The following is a 17,507-nucleotide window of genomic DNA, read 5'->3' on the forward strand; positions in this document are numbered from 1 at the left end:
CAGTATTTCATTATTCATCTCGCGGAAGGAAAGAAACTCACGTATCCACCTCTCAGATTATTGGAAAAGATGCAAATTCTGACCAACAACGAGGTGTATTTTCCAACACCTGACTATCTGAAAAGCATCTCTTCCGACTCAGACGCGACGATATTTATGCATGCAGGATGCGTACAAAACAAATGTTAACACTTGCACGGTAGAAACTGTCTTGGAGAAATAGAACCGATAACACGACACATAGCATTAAAAAATGTTTGACGTGCACGTCGGGGTAACTTAATTTTTTTAATTCTCGACAACTTCAATTTTATTTCTTCAACTTGAACGCGTTGATTTCATTCGTACGAACGATATTCGTTAAAGTTCTTACGATTTCGTGCGAGCGATAGTGCAAATAATCATTACAAACTGTTAAATGCAAATATTATGTACATAATCCTTGAAGTCATAAACTCTTTTCGTTACCATCCTGTATATATACCTTAATAATAAATTTAAGCAAATATCGTTCAATGGCTTTATTGGCTATATTTAATGATTATTAAATGCAAACTAATAAATGCAAACATTATGTTCATAATCCTTGAAGTCATACACCCTTTTCGTTGCCACCCTGTATATATACCTTAATAATACATTTAAGCAAATATTGTTTAATGGCTTTATTGGCTATATTTAATGACTAATAGTATATATATGTAATGAATCTATTAATGTATTTACAGAGTGTTCAGCAACAAGTGTTCGAAACTTGAAATGAAGGAGTGATTCCACGAACGACAAAACTTATTAAACAACCTAGTAAGTCCTTCACTTTAGGTACTTTTTACCTTCACTGATTATCAATTCGAATACGAATTATTTCGTCATTTTTAATTTTTGTTTTATTTTGTCACGTGGAATACTACAATACTACATTGAACATTAGTGTTCAATAAGTTTCATCGAACGACAAAACTTGTTAAACAACCTAGTAAGTCCTTCACTTCAAAAACTCTTTACCTTCACTAATTACCAATTCGAACACGAAGCTTCAAACGCAATTTCGTCGTTCTTGATTTTTGTTTTATTCTGTTACGTGGAATACTACAATACTACGTTGAACATTAGTGTTCAGTAAGTTTCATCGAACAATCTACTATACTACTGTCAGTTTGTGGACGTCAGCTGTTTGAAGGCAGTGACCAGCAGGGTCGTAGCCATTTAAAAGGACCCACTTACCCCGTACGTGACGCAATAATTTACAGCATCACGCGATGCTACGATGCGTTTCCTTTTCTTATTAGCTTCGTTGAATGATACCGCTACACAGAATGAACGTTTTAAGAACAACAGAGAAAACACGACCGAACTCCAATTGCTATTGCGCGCAGGATATTGTGTCAAACAAGGTCGAACGCGGAACGATTGTATAAATAAATAACATTGTCCGAACGAAAGTATTCCCGTACCGTTCCATGTTGAAATGTATAATGTCACTCAGCCTTTAAATCCGATTCTCACTTAAGATTCTAACACGTAAGGGGTTATGTACGACAAGACAGCAAAAGAATGTCTACGTCTCCACTCTGATTTACTGTCTACCTAACTACAGTCCACTACTCTCTACATAGTTCATGTAGCTACAGTCCATTACTCTCTATATAGTCCAAAACGAGTATCTACGTCTCCACTCTAATTTACCATCTACCTAACTACAACCCACTACTCTCTACATAGTCTACCTAGCTACAGTCCATTACTCCCTGCATAGTCTATCTAGCCTACAGTCCACTGCCTTCTATATAGTCTTCCTGGTTACAATAGCGAACTGGTAGGACGTGAACCAGAGTAAACACTCGTTAGCCTTCTTCTCGCGGACTGATAATACATTCCGTTTAATCCAAGTGACATTTTTCTAGCTCCCCATAGTACACTGGATGGCGCAAAACTTGTCACAAGACTGAACACTGCGTCATGAGATACGAGGGTAATTATCGATTCTAACGAAATTCTCTCAGTCCCTTCCAAAGACTCGAAATAAATCTCTCTAATATCTGACCACTGGATTATTTTGCGTTGTTGTTGCACAGAGAACAAAATTATCCAATAAGTTATTATTATCGTATCAGCATCCATACTGCAGAAAATATTTTATGGAAATAGACTATTAATTAGACGCAGCTACTCTAGTGTCCCTAGCCCTGTCATAAATTCTGTTACAAGTATCAAGTATTATAAAAATATTAGAAACATAATTTTCGATTCGTTAAAATTTACTTCCACCCCTTATACGATAATACAAAAGATACAGCGTTCAAAAAATAACCACTTACAGCTATTTTTCTGTCGTCGTCATCCGTACAACGATATTCTAGTTAATTAAAAATGACGTGCTTCTTCTTTGTTTCATAGAGACTCAAAATACTGGTAGTAGAAGTTACCGAGACTAGATAGTAGGTCTAGGTAAGACTAGATAGAGCACTCGTGTCTACAACAATCTCGCAATTTTTTCCATCGAGCGTCCAACAATGTTAAATATTTTTTTGCACAACCTCGATGCAGCTCCTGATTCTCTCCTTTTTTTTTCAATCGTTTTTTCTCCGACATCCGATCCTCGTCCATACTCCCCAGGTATTACGCAAACCGGCGCGTCACAGAATCCGTTTAACCTGCATCGAATGCATCGCTCAATGGAAGAAAGGGATCGCATGCAATGACATCCGACAGACAGCCAGAGGTGGGATATTCTTCGTGTGAAGTTCGTTTGAAATGAGACTCGTGCAATGCACCGCTATTAAAAGTCTTTAAGAGACACTTGTAAGCGAATTTACGCTCAAAGAATACTGATGGAATCGCTCTAGGTCGTGTGAGAATTGAAGAGTCACGGTACGGACCGGTACCTGGCGATGAAAGAAAAATCATTCGCAATGGAATATTGCACTGGGGAAAACTGAATGCACTTCGAACACGTATTAAGATAAAGGGCGAGTTTTTACGCTCAATTTTCATCTACCTTACGACATCGCGATGTTACAAAACAATACTATTACTGTTGTATAGTGTTCTATATAAAAAATACTATTACTATTATATAGTGTACTATATAAAAAATACTATTACTATTGTATAGTGCACTATATAAACAATTAAATAGTGTAATTTATTAATAGTATACTATATAAACTATTATATAGTGTACTATACAAACAATAAAAAATAAAGTTAAAGATTTCACGTCTAACGCAAATGTAAACAGCGCTATCGGTGTGTATCGTTGATCGTTGACTCCACTGAGTCTAAAATGACCCATTGGATCAGGAGGGTTAAGCAATAACCGAGAAATCGATAAAGTACGATTTACATAACGTATTAGGCGCCTATCTACCCACTTATCCCTTCGAATACTGAATACTCTCGACAGAAGCAATCCGCGTGGACGTCGAGCGATTAGCGGTCGTAATTGCTGGGGATGGAATATTTTATTGCTAGTGTGAACTCTGTCGATTGAATGTTCGAGGTACGACTAATTGTATATTACACTTAACTCTGATTCTTTTACACGAGATTACATAATACGAAAAAATTGTTTTCGACGTATACGCGTCTGTAATTCGACTGATAGCTTTCTCAAACAAATTCGTTGTTTTATTTTTCGAAAGATGGTACCACTGTTTGATGAACATCAATCGACTCATTTGTATATGTACAGTTGTTCAAAGTTGAAGTGTCATAGTATTCTTTTACAATATTTATTGAACAATCTAGTGTTATTTCAACAACTAGGTTATTTCAAGTTATTCAACAATCTACTGTTATTTCAAAAACTAAGTTATTTCAGCTTATTCAACAACCTACTGTTGTTTCAACTTATTCAACAACCTACTCTTGTTTCAACAACTAGGTTGTTTCAACTTATTCAACAACCTACTCTTGTTTCAACAACTAGGGTGTTTCAACTTATTCAACAACCTACTCTTGTTTCAACAACTAGGGTGTTTCAACTTATTCAACAACCTACTATTATTTTAAAAACTAAGTTATTTCAGCTTATTCAACAACCTACTGTTGTTTCAACTTATTCAACAACCTACTGTTGTTTCAACTTATTCAACAACCTACTGTTGTTTCAACAACTAGGTTGTTTCAACTTATTCAACAACCTACTGTTGTTTTAACAACTAGGGTGTTTCAACTTATTCAACAACCTACTCTTTTTAAACAACTAGGGTGTTTCAACTTATTCAACAACCTACTATTATTTCAAAAACTAAGTTATTTCAGCTTATTCAACAACCTACTGTTGTTTCAACTTACTCAACAACCTAGCACGCGTCCATAACACTAAAAGGATTTATTCGTATATGTTTAGCACTCGACTCACCGATCATGAGAAACGGAGCAGCCAAATTGAGCCCGATGAAGTCGACACCTAGGTAAATGCATAGACCAAATGCAGCGACCGTGGCCATCGCAGCTGAAACATTGCCGAACAGTCCCAACCAAGGTTTGCTCCGCACCCAATCGGTCATCATGCAAGTCACCACGGAAAAGACAGCCATGAGGATGAACGTGCTCGAGAAATAGGGCACGATGGTCTTTGTGTTCTCCTCCAGCTCCAGCTCGAGGGTCCTGGAGGCGAACCTCGCGGTAGCGATGTGCTTGAAGACACCCTCTTCCTCGACTTTCCTAACAGCCTCGAGGAACGCTTCTTCCCACGCTGCTCCACTGTTTCGAGAGCAAAAGAAATCCAGTTGGACGTAAAACCTACAACGCCTTCGAACTCGTTCGGCGATGAAGGTGTTTGAAATTTACTATATACAGCTACACGAAGTGTCGCTTGATAACTTAAAAACAAACAAGAGTACCCTGGTCCATCTCCCGAAGAACCTCCGCGAAACAATTAACACTGATTTTTATGAAATTTTTCAAACTTTTCAAATAGCGAATAACAGAAGATTGGTAAATCCTTTTACGATAAAACTAATCTATAAATGTTCAACTATCGAATATACTCGTGCAAGTAAATTCTTGGGAAAATTCTAACCTAATTTCTGTCCAAAAATAACGAAATGTACGTTATCGATAAAAGAATCGGTAAGAAAGTCGTAAAATCGCTATTATCGTATTTGTTCTCAATAATTTTCAAAAGACGAGACAGTGATCTCCTGAACTGTGAACACAGTGACAATTAAAAATCCAAGAACATTGATGAACATTCTAAGATAATATCAACGCTTTCTTTTATTATTTCTTTTTAATTTTTCTTTCCACCTGTGCGAAAAATGTTTAAAGCAAAATGGCTGATAAAGTTTCAGTATTAGAACGTGCAAGAGTTCGATTCGGAGTCTCGTAGCTACCCGTAGCAAAAATTTCAAGAAAGTGTACAAAGATTCCTTCAGAATTCAAGACTGCCCTTTGCACGCTACTGTAGTTATGCGACTCGACGCACCTGACCTCATCGTTCACCCTAAACCTACTCCCTCGAGGATCTTTTCCAAGTTGTCGAGCGATACCGCGAAAAAAAAGAAACGAACAACGATGGTAGGTTGAAAATGGTGAAAAATTGGTATGGAATTTTGTTTGTTTGTCATTCGATCGACTCACATCGCATCTTGTCGCGGGCTGTCAGCGGAGAGGAAGTACGCCAGTTGCACAGAGGGCACGGACTCGACTATTCGGTCCTCGTTGATCACACTTCTACCGAAATAGACCCACAGGAAATGGAACTCCCAAGAAAACGGATGCAACATCACCGGGAACGTCAGATTGAGCTCCCTGTTCTCCACATCCCTGAAAAATGCTACCGACTACTTACACCCGAAGATATGCAAACGTAACAACATCGTAAACGCGTCTTTCTCAAGTTGATCTCGCGAGGGAAATGTACCAAAATGTGGATCTCCCTTCTCGACGAATTCTATGCTCAACTGCCACGAGTACGATGTGAAAGTATACCAATACTCACTCTATGATGTCGGTAAATTTTAAAATGTCGTTGGTGAAACACTTGTCCAACCATTTGGCGCATATCTGCTCGTAGGTGAACACCTCGCCCTCGTACGTCGCTTTCGCTGTTCGGATCACTTTGTCCAATTGCACCAACTCGTCGAATACAACTGTCCTCAGCAAATTGTCGTTCCCATCCTTCGACGTTACAATCACGTGACCGAACCGACCTGAAACAATCCGGTGAATCACCGAAAAATCGTTAAGAGATCTTTTGAGCAGTGTTGATCTTTGACGAAAGAACAAGACCGTATCGACAAGACGTTTCTAGTAGATGATCAATTAAGAATGATACAATAAGTTCTATCGTGTTTTGGTAGAAAGTATCTCTTGGTATCTTTGGTAAAAGATACTCTTTCAATTTGCGTGGTCAGATGTTGGGAATAACGGTTGATAAAATCAAAGGGAATCAGGCCTTCGTTTCTCGATAAAATAGTGAAATAGCAAAAATCAAACATCGTATGCTTCTCTCGATGGAGAAGAATTTTGATTTCAAACATGTTTTCTGCGACCACTTGCGAATAAATTGGAGATCGAACCGAGGTTGAATTATCGAGAGGATAATCGTTAAGGGATCTCTTACGTAATTTAAAAAGATCAACGAAAGTGGACTCTATCAATTGTTTTCGTTCGAGGGTCAATTAGCAATGACCCAATGAAACGAGAAAGTTTGCTCGGTCGCGTATCGTTAATAACAAGGTTAATTTGTAGGAGCTTGGAACCGTAAAAAATTACACCGCAGACAATGCAAACAAGGAAGCGAACGACTAAGGCCGTTGCCAGGGAACTCTGTGCACTTTCTCCTTGAACTTTAACAACGTGACTCGGTCGAGTTTACATAAAGCCCAATCTTTCAACTGAACGATCTTGATAACATTCCGTCGTGCTACCGCCACCGATACACGTTAAATCCCCTACCACGTAACTGGAACACAACGTCACGACGGAACACGAAAGCTTTCGGTAAATTCCCATTAGGGATCGGAAGTGTGTAACCATTTATCGTACAATAAATTACACAACCACCGACACGAATATCTGTACGAAAATAAAAATACGTGTAGAAAATTCCAAATTTCGAAATTATACACTTTCAATTTCCATGGTCGAATGTTGTCCATTACGATTTAAAAAAATTGAAACGACCTTTGTGTATCTTCAGACAGAAGTAAACCAGTGAAAAATTAATTGATTGAAGTAACAAAGATATTGAAAGTGAGTGTAGAAACTTCGAGTTTCGACCATCTCTAAAATCATACTCTTTCAATTTCCATGGTCAACTGTTGTCCATTACGAATTAAAAAAATTGAAACGACTATTCGAACGAAATTAAAAATACGTGTAGAAAATTTCAAATTTCGAAATTATACACTTTCAATTTCCATGGTCGAATGTTGTCCATTACGAATTAAAAAAATTAAAACGACTATTCGAATGAAATTAAAAATACGTGTAGAAAATTTCAAATTTCAAAATTATACACTTTCAATTTCCATGGTCACATGTTGCAGATTATGGTTGAAAAAAAATTAAGACGACCTTCGTACATCTTGATACAGAAGCAAACCAGTGAAAAATTAATTGATTGAAGTAACGAAAATATTGAAAGAGAGTGTACAAACTTCAAATTTCGACCATCTCCAAAATCATACTCTTTCAATTTTGAACAACTTTGACATCAAACACCGTTTTACAAATCCATAAATTACGAGTAAATTCCGGTAATACGTTGAAAAAAATTCATCCTGCATAATGTTTCATTCCCTCGTTTAACAAGAGACTGTCACTGAAATATATTCAAATGTTACGTTATAGTGCAGTACACTTTCCACTTATCCTAGATTCCAGCAGTCGTTTGAGACTGTGGGAAAAACGATGCACGAAAGATGACACTGTTCGAAACTTGCGGGCGTAAGTGCGTCATCTGACTCCTTGTTGGGATGCTGGTGAAACATTGGAGTAGCTTCCCCAGAAGATGCAGCTTCTACACGGAAGCGTCGAACGGTATCATTTGTAAGAACACGGAACCGAGAGAGTCTAAAAAATCGGAAGATGTACACTCGGTTCGAACAGTTCCATCAGTGCTGTCAGAAATCGAACGGAAGCCGTAAAACTTCCGACCGATGAAATTAAATTGATGACGCACATGGTATCAATCGGTAGTAGGAACGCGTTTCGCGCCTTACGTGCAACCAGGGCCTCTCGAAGATTAAGAGAGAGAAACCTAAGCTACTTACCGTTTCGAGGTCTTCGTAAGAATGTTTTTTAGAGATCCTCGGCATGTTAAAAACCTTTTCTGTGTAATAAGTGGTAAGAGCAATATTGTTTGGTAGCAAGAATAGTATTACTCGTGGCAAGGTACATGGTTAACAGATCCTACTTTAGAAATGACATTTCAAACAAATTGTGTATTAGTAAAATATCTATTAGATGGATACTGTTGTAACAATTGATAACGTTAAGTTTAATACAGAATTTTCTATACTAGATAGATAAAATTTAATACTTTTGGTGTTTGTGCAACAGTAGTAACAGATCCTACTTTAGAAATGACATTTCAAACAAATTGTGTATTAGTAAAATATCCATTAGATGAGTACTCTTGTAACAATTGATAACGTTAAGTTTAATACAGAATTTTCTATACTAGATAGATAAAATTTAATACTTTTGGTGTTTGTGCAACAGTAGTAACAGATTCTACTTTAGAAGTGACATTTCGAACAAATTGTGTATTAGTAAAATATCCATTAGATGGATACTGTTGTAACAATTGATAACGTTAAGTTTAATACAGAATTTTCTATACTAGATAAATTAAACGTAAATACCTTTGGTGTTTGTGCAATAGTGCTAACAGATCCTACTATAAAAGTGACATTTCAAACTAATTATATTTTGATAAAGTATCCATTAGGTGGATACTGTTGTAACAATTGATGACGTTAAGTTTAATAAAGAATTTTCTATACGAGATAAATTAAATGTAAATATCTTTGGTGTTTGTGCAATAGTGCTAACAGATCCTACTATAAAAGTGACATTTCAAATTAATTATGTATTGATAAAGTATCCATTAGATGAATATCGTTATAACAATCAATGACGTTACGTTCACTGCGGAATCTTCTATACGAGATAAATAAAACGTAAATATCATTGGTGTTTGTGCAACAGAGGAAGAAGATAAACTTTATCGATAAATCGAACAGATCCGGGATCAAACGCAACGATATTGCCCTTTGTACCAAAAACATTACTGTTTGTTACAAAATTATGAACCGATTATAGGAGCATAAACATTTCTTAATCGCACGTGTTGTGTAAATTCGTGGCCTCTGTGAGCATTAGGCCTGAATGAAACCGCTGGAATCGAGTCTACGATTATTATTGTACTTTGTCGTGTTCACTCGGCTCATAATAAATTATTATAACTGTGGCTCTCTATTACAGTTAATCCTAATAAGTTCTTCGATAAAACGTATCTCCAATGTATGAAACTTGCATTTTTAACCTTACTGTACAGTGAAACGAGTCAGAAAAAAAAAGATTAAATTGCACATATGCAGTGATCACATTATTCAGAATACTTTGAAACTACTACCTACTTAATTGAAATTTGATCAAGAATGAAACTAAAAATACACATAACTCGTAGCAACCGTCTTACAACTATTTTAAAGCTTTCGTAATAAAAAAAAATATATATATCTATACTTGATCACTCCATACTACTATAATTTCCCAAACACTTCTCTGTACACTTATGATTATTTTTCTGACAGTGTTCCGAACAACCGATCGAAATGACTTTTCTGTCTCGTTTTCTAAATTTCGAAAAAACAACAACGACAAAAATGATTTCCACAGAATTATATCAACACGAGCTTACGTCTATTAATTTCATTCCGATTCAATTATTCGTTGGTAAAACGACAAAGAATCCTCGATTCTCGATCCAAAATACCAAACCGTCCCCTAGCAAGTTGCTCTTGCTAGAGCTCTCCTATTCAAGGCAAAACCCACCTGGCCTAGTAATGCGACCGAGGTTGAAATGGTGGCTGTAATTGACCTTGAAGTACTGCTCGACGATCGCCCTGTCCGTTTTGCTCGGACCATTGGTCGGCGAGAAGAGGTACTCCGGGTCGATCTCGTAATGGATCCTCTGGTAGCCGGTGAAGCAGATGCAGGCCAACAGAACCGGAATTACCACGAAGTAGCCGGGATGACGACCCACCACGAGGCCCAATTTGTAAAAGGCACGGTTCAAGAAATTGTCCACGCAGGTTAGATTGCTCCACACCTGAAAACAACAAGGGCGAAACGTTTTCCAGTGTCTGTGGATTTGAAGTTCCGCGGTTGTCGACGAACGAAACCAGTTCTCGAGACCGGAACGAATAGAAAAAAAATGTAGCAACATTGTGTCGAAAGTCATGCCGGGCTGCCGTGATCTTAACGAGGCGCTGATGTGAAAAGCAGATTTGCGAGAAAAAAGAAGTGAACCGACCGCTCGAGCGCGATGCATTTTCATAGGATTAGAAATTGAATCCTGAGCAACGCTCGGTATTCAACGCAACGTGGAACCGAGAAATTGAAATCCACACGAGCGAAATACGTGGGATCGTTCTCTAATATTTTCCGTTTCGGCTCGCCGACTACCGCGAACGTCTCGTTTACGAGCAATAAATTAGAGTTACGAGCAATGACTGACACGATTCGTCGCTGGTTCGTTTAAAACGGAGACAAAATCGTTCGGAGAGACGGTTTCCATGGATCGGTCGCCGGATTTCCAATCAATATCTGGTTTGTAAATAGATACGTAACACGAGTACCGGTATTCGGGGTATTCGAATCGATCGAACGGTGTACTAAGTGTTCAAATACTTCTCGAATTTGTAGTGTTCGTGTATTCGAATCGATCGAACGGTGTACAAAGTGTTCGAATACCTCTCGAATTTGTAGTGTTCGTGTATTCGAATCGATCGAACGGTGAACAAAGTGTTCGAATACTTTTCGAATTTGTAGTGTTCGTGTATTCGAATCGATCGAACGGTGTACAAAGTGTTCGAATACCTCTCGAATTTGTAGTGTTTGTGTATTCGAATCGATCGAACGGTGTACAGAGTGTTCGAATACTTTTCGAATTTGTAGTGTTCGTGTATTCGAATCGATCGAACGGTGTACAAAGTGTTCGAATACCTCTCGAATTTGTAGTGTTTGTGTATTCGAATCGATCGAACGGTGTACAGAGTGTTCGAATACTTCTCGAATTTGTAGCGTTTGTGTATTCGAATAGTTTACGAATTCTTTCACCGAATATTCGGATCATCGAGTATTCGAATACAGAAAAATTCGACTGAATGATCTTGCACTGATTTAGATTCGTTTTCTGTAGATTGATATTCTAGACAGAAAGAGAGAAAGTCAAAGAGAGAGGAAGAGGGAGAGAGAGAGAGAGAATCCAGGCGTGGAAAGCCTCGCACGCGACTACGACTTAAGGCCAATTACCGTTTCATTTTGCAAAACGACCACAGCGCTGGTAAATCGAGAACACTTCCTTGTTGCGATAGAATCGAGAACAGAACTGATTGAAACGCGGACGACGAAACTCTGAACCATTGGGTTGCGGCTCCAACTTGCAACTTTCAATACCACCCAAATTCATCGGTTTTTGTTCTCGAAGATTTACATAATTTCCTCACCTTCGTTTCGAAATGCGTTACGTGTATTTCGCGAACCATTGATACACATACGTATATTAGTTTAACCGAAGAGAATCGGTTACTTTCTATTCAATTGCGACGTAAACGTATGAAATACATCGCACAGTTCGTTTGGCGCGTAACGAAAAATCGTTGAATTTATCGCATTTTCTTGGCTACTTATGTAAAACAACGTTCCACCGTAGAACGTGCAAAACCTAACATGCGATCGAGCATATTCTAATTGCATTGTCGAAAGTATGAAAACGAAAGACAAGGAACAATTTTCGGATCAGAAATCAACCGTAAAGAAATTATTAATTACATCGAATAATGGTTTCGTAAAAAAGGTAAAAAGGGACACACAGATATCGAGTTTTTAACACAAATTAGAAGGAAGGAAGAAAACAATTGTATAAATTATTTAAATACTGGAATATTTGGAGTTCACTCGTAACATTCGAATACTCGAAGATTCGAAATTTACTCGTAGCATTCGAATACTCAAGTATTTGAAGTTTACTCGTGAAATTAGAATACTCAACTATTCGAAATTTACTCGCAGAATTTAATTACTCAAATATTCGAAATTTACTCGTAGCATTCGAATACTCGAATATTCGAAGTTTACTCGTAGCATTCGAATACTCAACTATTCTAAATTTACTCGCAGCATTCAATTACTCAAATATTCTAAATTTACTCGAAGCATTCGAATACTCAACTATTCTAAATTTACTCGCAGCATTCAATTACTCAAATATTCTAAATTTACTCAAAGCATTCGAATACTCAACGATTCAAAATTTACTCGCAGCATTCAATTACTCAAATATTCTAAATTTACTCGAAGCATTCGAATACTCAACTATTCGAAATTTACTCGCGGCGTTCGAGTACCTACAAAGTATTCTAATATAGTATCGTACGAATAGTCCCAGACCCGGAACCTCGTCGTCTCGACCAAAAATGGCAAGGATTCGTAACGATTGCGAAACACGAAACGGGAAACCAGTGAACGTAACGAACGCACACGTGTCCACGAAAAAAAAAAAAAAAAAAAAAGAATTCGTATACCGGCAGCGGTTACGAGGACACCATTGTATCTGGCCTAAATGGTACAACTCACGCACTTTACTCATGGAAAAGCACACTTAGTTTAATAACCCAGACATCCGTCCCTCTTCTTAAGTAACGAGTGTACCGTCTCGACAGAAAACCGCGTTCAATTTTAACGATGGGAATCGCAGACATCCGTCCCATTGAGCCCGGCTCACCGTAATCCTTCCTTCTAAGGAGAATGAACGGTCCTCGTGAAACTCGAGAGAAGAATACGAAGTTTCGGTGCTCGCTGTGAAACTCTACCTCCATCTTGTACCCGAATTTCAACGTAAAGACCAAGCTTTCGGGACTCGATCGACGTTCGAACGGGGCGCAAGTGGGTTAAGCGAACTCGAAGACGAAATAATTCGGATGAACGTCATTGAAGAACGCTTGTAAAAGCGAGGCTCGGACTTGACCCGAATCGCGCGCAACAATACGCGTTTAGCATACCGAAATCACGACGAGATCATCGTTGACTATTAATTCGGGCCTCGGATTCGAGCCGGGATTGCGAGAACACCTCGCTTATCGGCCACCGTGAGAAACAAGTGTCTCGAAATAAATAAACAAAACGAGGAAAACAAAGGATAAATATCTTTAAAAGTCGGCAAACGTCTGCAACTACTTCTACGATGGATTGATACGATTAAAAATTGTCAAACGTTTACACCGTTTTCTCGAAGGATTAAAAACATTGTTAAATGTCTGTACCATGTTTTTCGATGAATTAAAAAATTGATGGTAAATTTCCAATGGGGACAAAAAAATGAAAGAAACTTGTAGCTACTCTGTGAACTGAGTAGAAGTAAATTTCGTGAATTTGTGAAGCAAAAGAGACCGAAACAATCGCAACGAGATTGTGGTTGACTGTTCGAGTTCGGCGTTAGATTTCGAGAACTCGAGGACTAACGGGAGCAATAAATATTGCGATTCGTTGAGTGATAGGAAACGTGTCGACTAGCGTTTCACTGGAAATTGCAAACATTCGATAAAAGGAGGAGCGACGACCTGCGAGGGAAACTGGAACGAAGCAAAGGGTGAACGTTTTGTCAAAGAACAAAGAAGGATCGAATAACTGAAAGAACCACGGGGTAGTTCTCGATTAAAGACCGTGGCTCTCCTGTTTCATTTTTCGGATCGATACCCGTGGCATTGTCTCGTCACAAAGGAGCTCTTCCTTTCGAGATCATAACGCCCGCATCCAGGATCGCCTAACCACCCGGCTGCGCTGAATCAATCCTTGACTGTACTCTTTCCTTTTTTTTTTCTTTCAGGATCTCATCCGCACGGTACTCCGTAAACTGGATCTCAAAGAGAAGATTTCACAAAATATCTACCGTTGGTTGTTATTCGTCGGGCTGCCATAATCCTAGGTGTGTCATTGGTCCTTGGACGCGTTTCTAAAAGCTATAATGACAGTGCGAGTGATTTCACGCGGACTGGAATCGAAACTACGCGAATAATTTAATATAATATTCGAATATCATTGTTCGAATACCATTGTTCGTATACCATTGTTCGAATACCATTATTCGAATACCATTGTTCGAATACCGTTGTTCGAATACCATTATTCGAATACCATTATTCGAATACCATTATTCGAATACCATTATTCGAATATCATTATTCGAATACCATTGTTTGAATACCATTATTCGAATATCATTATTCGAATACCATTATTCGAATATTATTATCAGAAATAAGAAAATATTCGTACAGTTGCGCTGTTTGAGCGATGCAAAATACAACGATGGTACTATTGAATACAATGTGGACCTCCTAGAAGAATGGAAATTAATTAAGAAATTTTCATCAGCGACAAAATTAACAAAAATACGTTTGAAATATTCTAGCCACTTTATTTCTCATTGACAGAGTATTTTTTTCGGCTGATAAATACATCTGAAATATTGTATGTATTAACAACGCTTCGAACACCGAGCAGTTTCTAATCTCAGTCTAAAAAAAAAACCAGAGGAAGCGTCGATCTCCATTTCACCCCCATAAAAAACATGTTCGTTTAATCGGTGAGACTTCGATATTTATCTTTTACTACACAAATTAAGAAACAAAAGCGTATCGCAAAATCGATCGAAAAACAATGCCTAGCACATGATACTCTACTCTACTCTACATCACCATACACTACACCAACCAACCAATACTTTCGCATACCCCCTAATACAAATCACTGGCTGTCGTCGAGATCGTTCCCGCTGTAACCTCAACCTAACACTGAAAATCGTTCCAGGTGCCTCGGAAAGGTGAAGGTGACCATTCGATTTTCGTCGTCCTCACGGAGCATCGGTAAAAGGAACAGGGTCGCAGGATTCGATCGAACATCTCGAGCCACGGTGGTCTCCGTGGCACGAACGGAAGGACATTGGCTCCGGACACGGATTCGAGCGTGAACGACTTTCTAAAACCACTTGCACTCGATTCCAGCTGGTTTTTCCACACCTGGCCGAGGTTGATCGTAACCGACCCGGTAGAAGGATGACGTCGGATCATTTCGCGAAGTTCAGAGGCCAATCGACGCGGCAAACGTGTTCGACGATCTTTCTCCATCGCAGGGAAAGTAACCAGCCGCGTTGGGTAACGGTCGCCATGCTCTTGCGCGCTCCTTTATTGGATCTCCGCGATTGAATAACGTTCGCGTAACGATCGACTCTTTTGTTCCACGACGACGAAATACCAACTTGAGTAATCTATTCTAACGATCCTCGTTAGCGAACGGGCAACGACCATTGCGCACACACGTGAAAACGAAGGAAGAAAGAACAACTGAATCGTTAGAGATCATCCTCGATATCGGCAAGTGCTCGGTATCGAACACGTACACGAACTTGGAAAAGATGTCTTGAAGTAGTGTTAACGATTCGAAACATCGTTGGAATTTTACTTCACGATTTTGCAACGATTGATTCGCTATATTTCGATATATGTACTTTGTACTTTCTTTAAATTTTTATTAAATGAACATCGCTGCTCTGTATCGGTAACCTAACGAGCTATATGGGAATACCTTCAAAAGGTGTCTAAACTATCTCGGAACTTTCTTAATCTCTGAGCCGCCTTCCGGTCGAACAAATCGAATTTAACACTAAATTTACCAACCAGTCGAAATAACTCTTCCAACTGCTTTCATGATAAAATTTACTTCAAATTCTATGGCATGTTTTCTGAAGACGATTTTTCTATTCTACTCTTCTCTTCTATAAATTCTTATTTCTTCTCATCGATTGATTTTCTTTTAGATGTACACAAGGTATACCTTAATATTACGAAATCTATCGGTTAAGATTCCGTGTTAATTCTAACGTCAGCCGATTCGAACGTTAAAGAGCCATTAATTGGCAGTTTGGTGATCGATTCGGCCACGGTTCGAACTCGGTGTACCTTCGCGTTGCGTAATCGTTTTTCGCCAAAGTGTTCCCGTTTAGAAACATTGTTAGACATCTGCTGGACGATTTACGACCGCTATAAACACGCAGCAATCGCACAATCGGTAAGTGAGTCCCGGTTGAGCAACCGGATCGAATGAATATTCCTTATCAGGCTGGTGAGATTGAATAATAAGCGGTGGCTTCGACCTTGTTGGACTAAATCGCAATGTCGACACCAGGGAAAAGGTACTTGACACGATTGAATTTCACGCGACTTTCCAGACGTTTCTGTCACTTCGTACGGGGAAAACTTGGCGAAAGCGTTCGCACGATTCCGTGCTGCGGAGCATCGATCGAAATAGATTACACATAGAAATTGATGTTTCGTTCGAGTTCTGTAAACTCGTTCTTGAGGGTTCACTCGATGTACCTTGCTTCGAACGCGACCAGAATCTCTACAGGTGATATTCGATCGAACGTGGCCGGTTCCAAAAGTCAATTCTTAACACCACCGTTTGCAATATCGAGGCTCGTAGGGAAATCGAACCGAACGTAACGACCACGAGTCTTGTACGAATATATTTTCTTAAAAATGTTAGAGAGAAACCTTTGTATAGTGTAACCTTTAAAAAGAAAATTGATACTTGTGTACTATGTTACCCTTTAGAAACTCAGTGTTCACAAGGACAGTAAGAGTTCTGACGGACCTTGTTGATTATGACGAACGAAACTTACTTTGTGTAGAAGAGAAGAATTGAGAGTTGACGAGGAATATGAAAATTTGTGAAAAAAGAGAGAAATCGAGTGTCGAAAAGTGCAAACTCGACGAAATATCTCCAACGATCCTATCGTTCGATTCTCCGAAACGATCGAATCATTCTACTGACCCCGAGATCTGATTCTTGAGGGAGCAGTTCGATTTGGACGAGGAGTGTCGAAATTTTTGGAAAGAAAAAATCTGAAAGTTGACGAGGTGTATGAAAATTTGTGAGAAAATAGAGAAACTAAGAGTTGATAATCGCAAACTCGACGAGAAGTCTCCAACGATCGATCCTGATCTCTTGGTTCGAACCATCAGCCTACTGACCCCAGGATGACCAATCAACGACAGTATTTACGTGCACTTCGATCCTTGATTGTAACGATGCAATTAGAACAGTTCAACGAGAGCGACACTTGAGATAAATATTCGCTAAATGGCCCCCTCCACTCGCTCATTTTATTTATATTAATATTTTCTCTTTCTCTCTAACGATAGTAACTCAAATTTAAAAAATGCAACTCTGATATAACCACCTCTTGGTGTTATCTTAAATAC

The 17,507-nt window shown here is 38.7% G+C and overlaps 1 protein-coding gene across 2 annotated transcripts in view; it reads right to left on the reverse strand.

Moving 5' to 3' along the window:
• The window catches only part of Ptr (patched domain-containing protein), a 66,500-nt gene that overhangs the window by 18,006 nt on the left and 30,987 nt on the right, over positions 1 to 17,507 (reverse strand). For both annotated transcript variants that reach the window (XM_076324227.1, XM_076324228.1), the window contains exons 2-5: positions 10,018 to 10,294; positions 5,951 to 6,161; positions 5,590 to 5,775; positions 4,367 to 4,710 (exon numbers count right to left, since the gene is read on the reverse strand). In XM_076324227.1, coding sequence (XP_076180342.1) covers positions 4,367 to 4,710; positions 5,590 to 5,775; positions 5,951 to 6,161; positions 10,018 to 10,294 — 1,018 coding nt within the window. The remainder of the gene's footprint in view (positions 1 to 4,366; positions 4,711 to 5,589; positions 5,776 to 5,950; positions 6,162 to 10,017; positions 10,295 to 17,507) is intronic.

Source organism: Ptiloglossa arizonensis, chromosome 12 (genome assembly GCF_051014685.1).
Source record: "Ptiloglossa arizonensis isolate GNS036 chromosome 12, iyPtiAriz1_principal, whole genome shotgun sequence".
NCBI classification, from domain to species: Eukaryota; Metazoa; Arthropoda; class Insecta; order Hymenoptera; family Colletidae; genus Ptiloglossa; species Ptiloglossa arizonensis.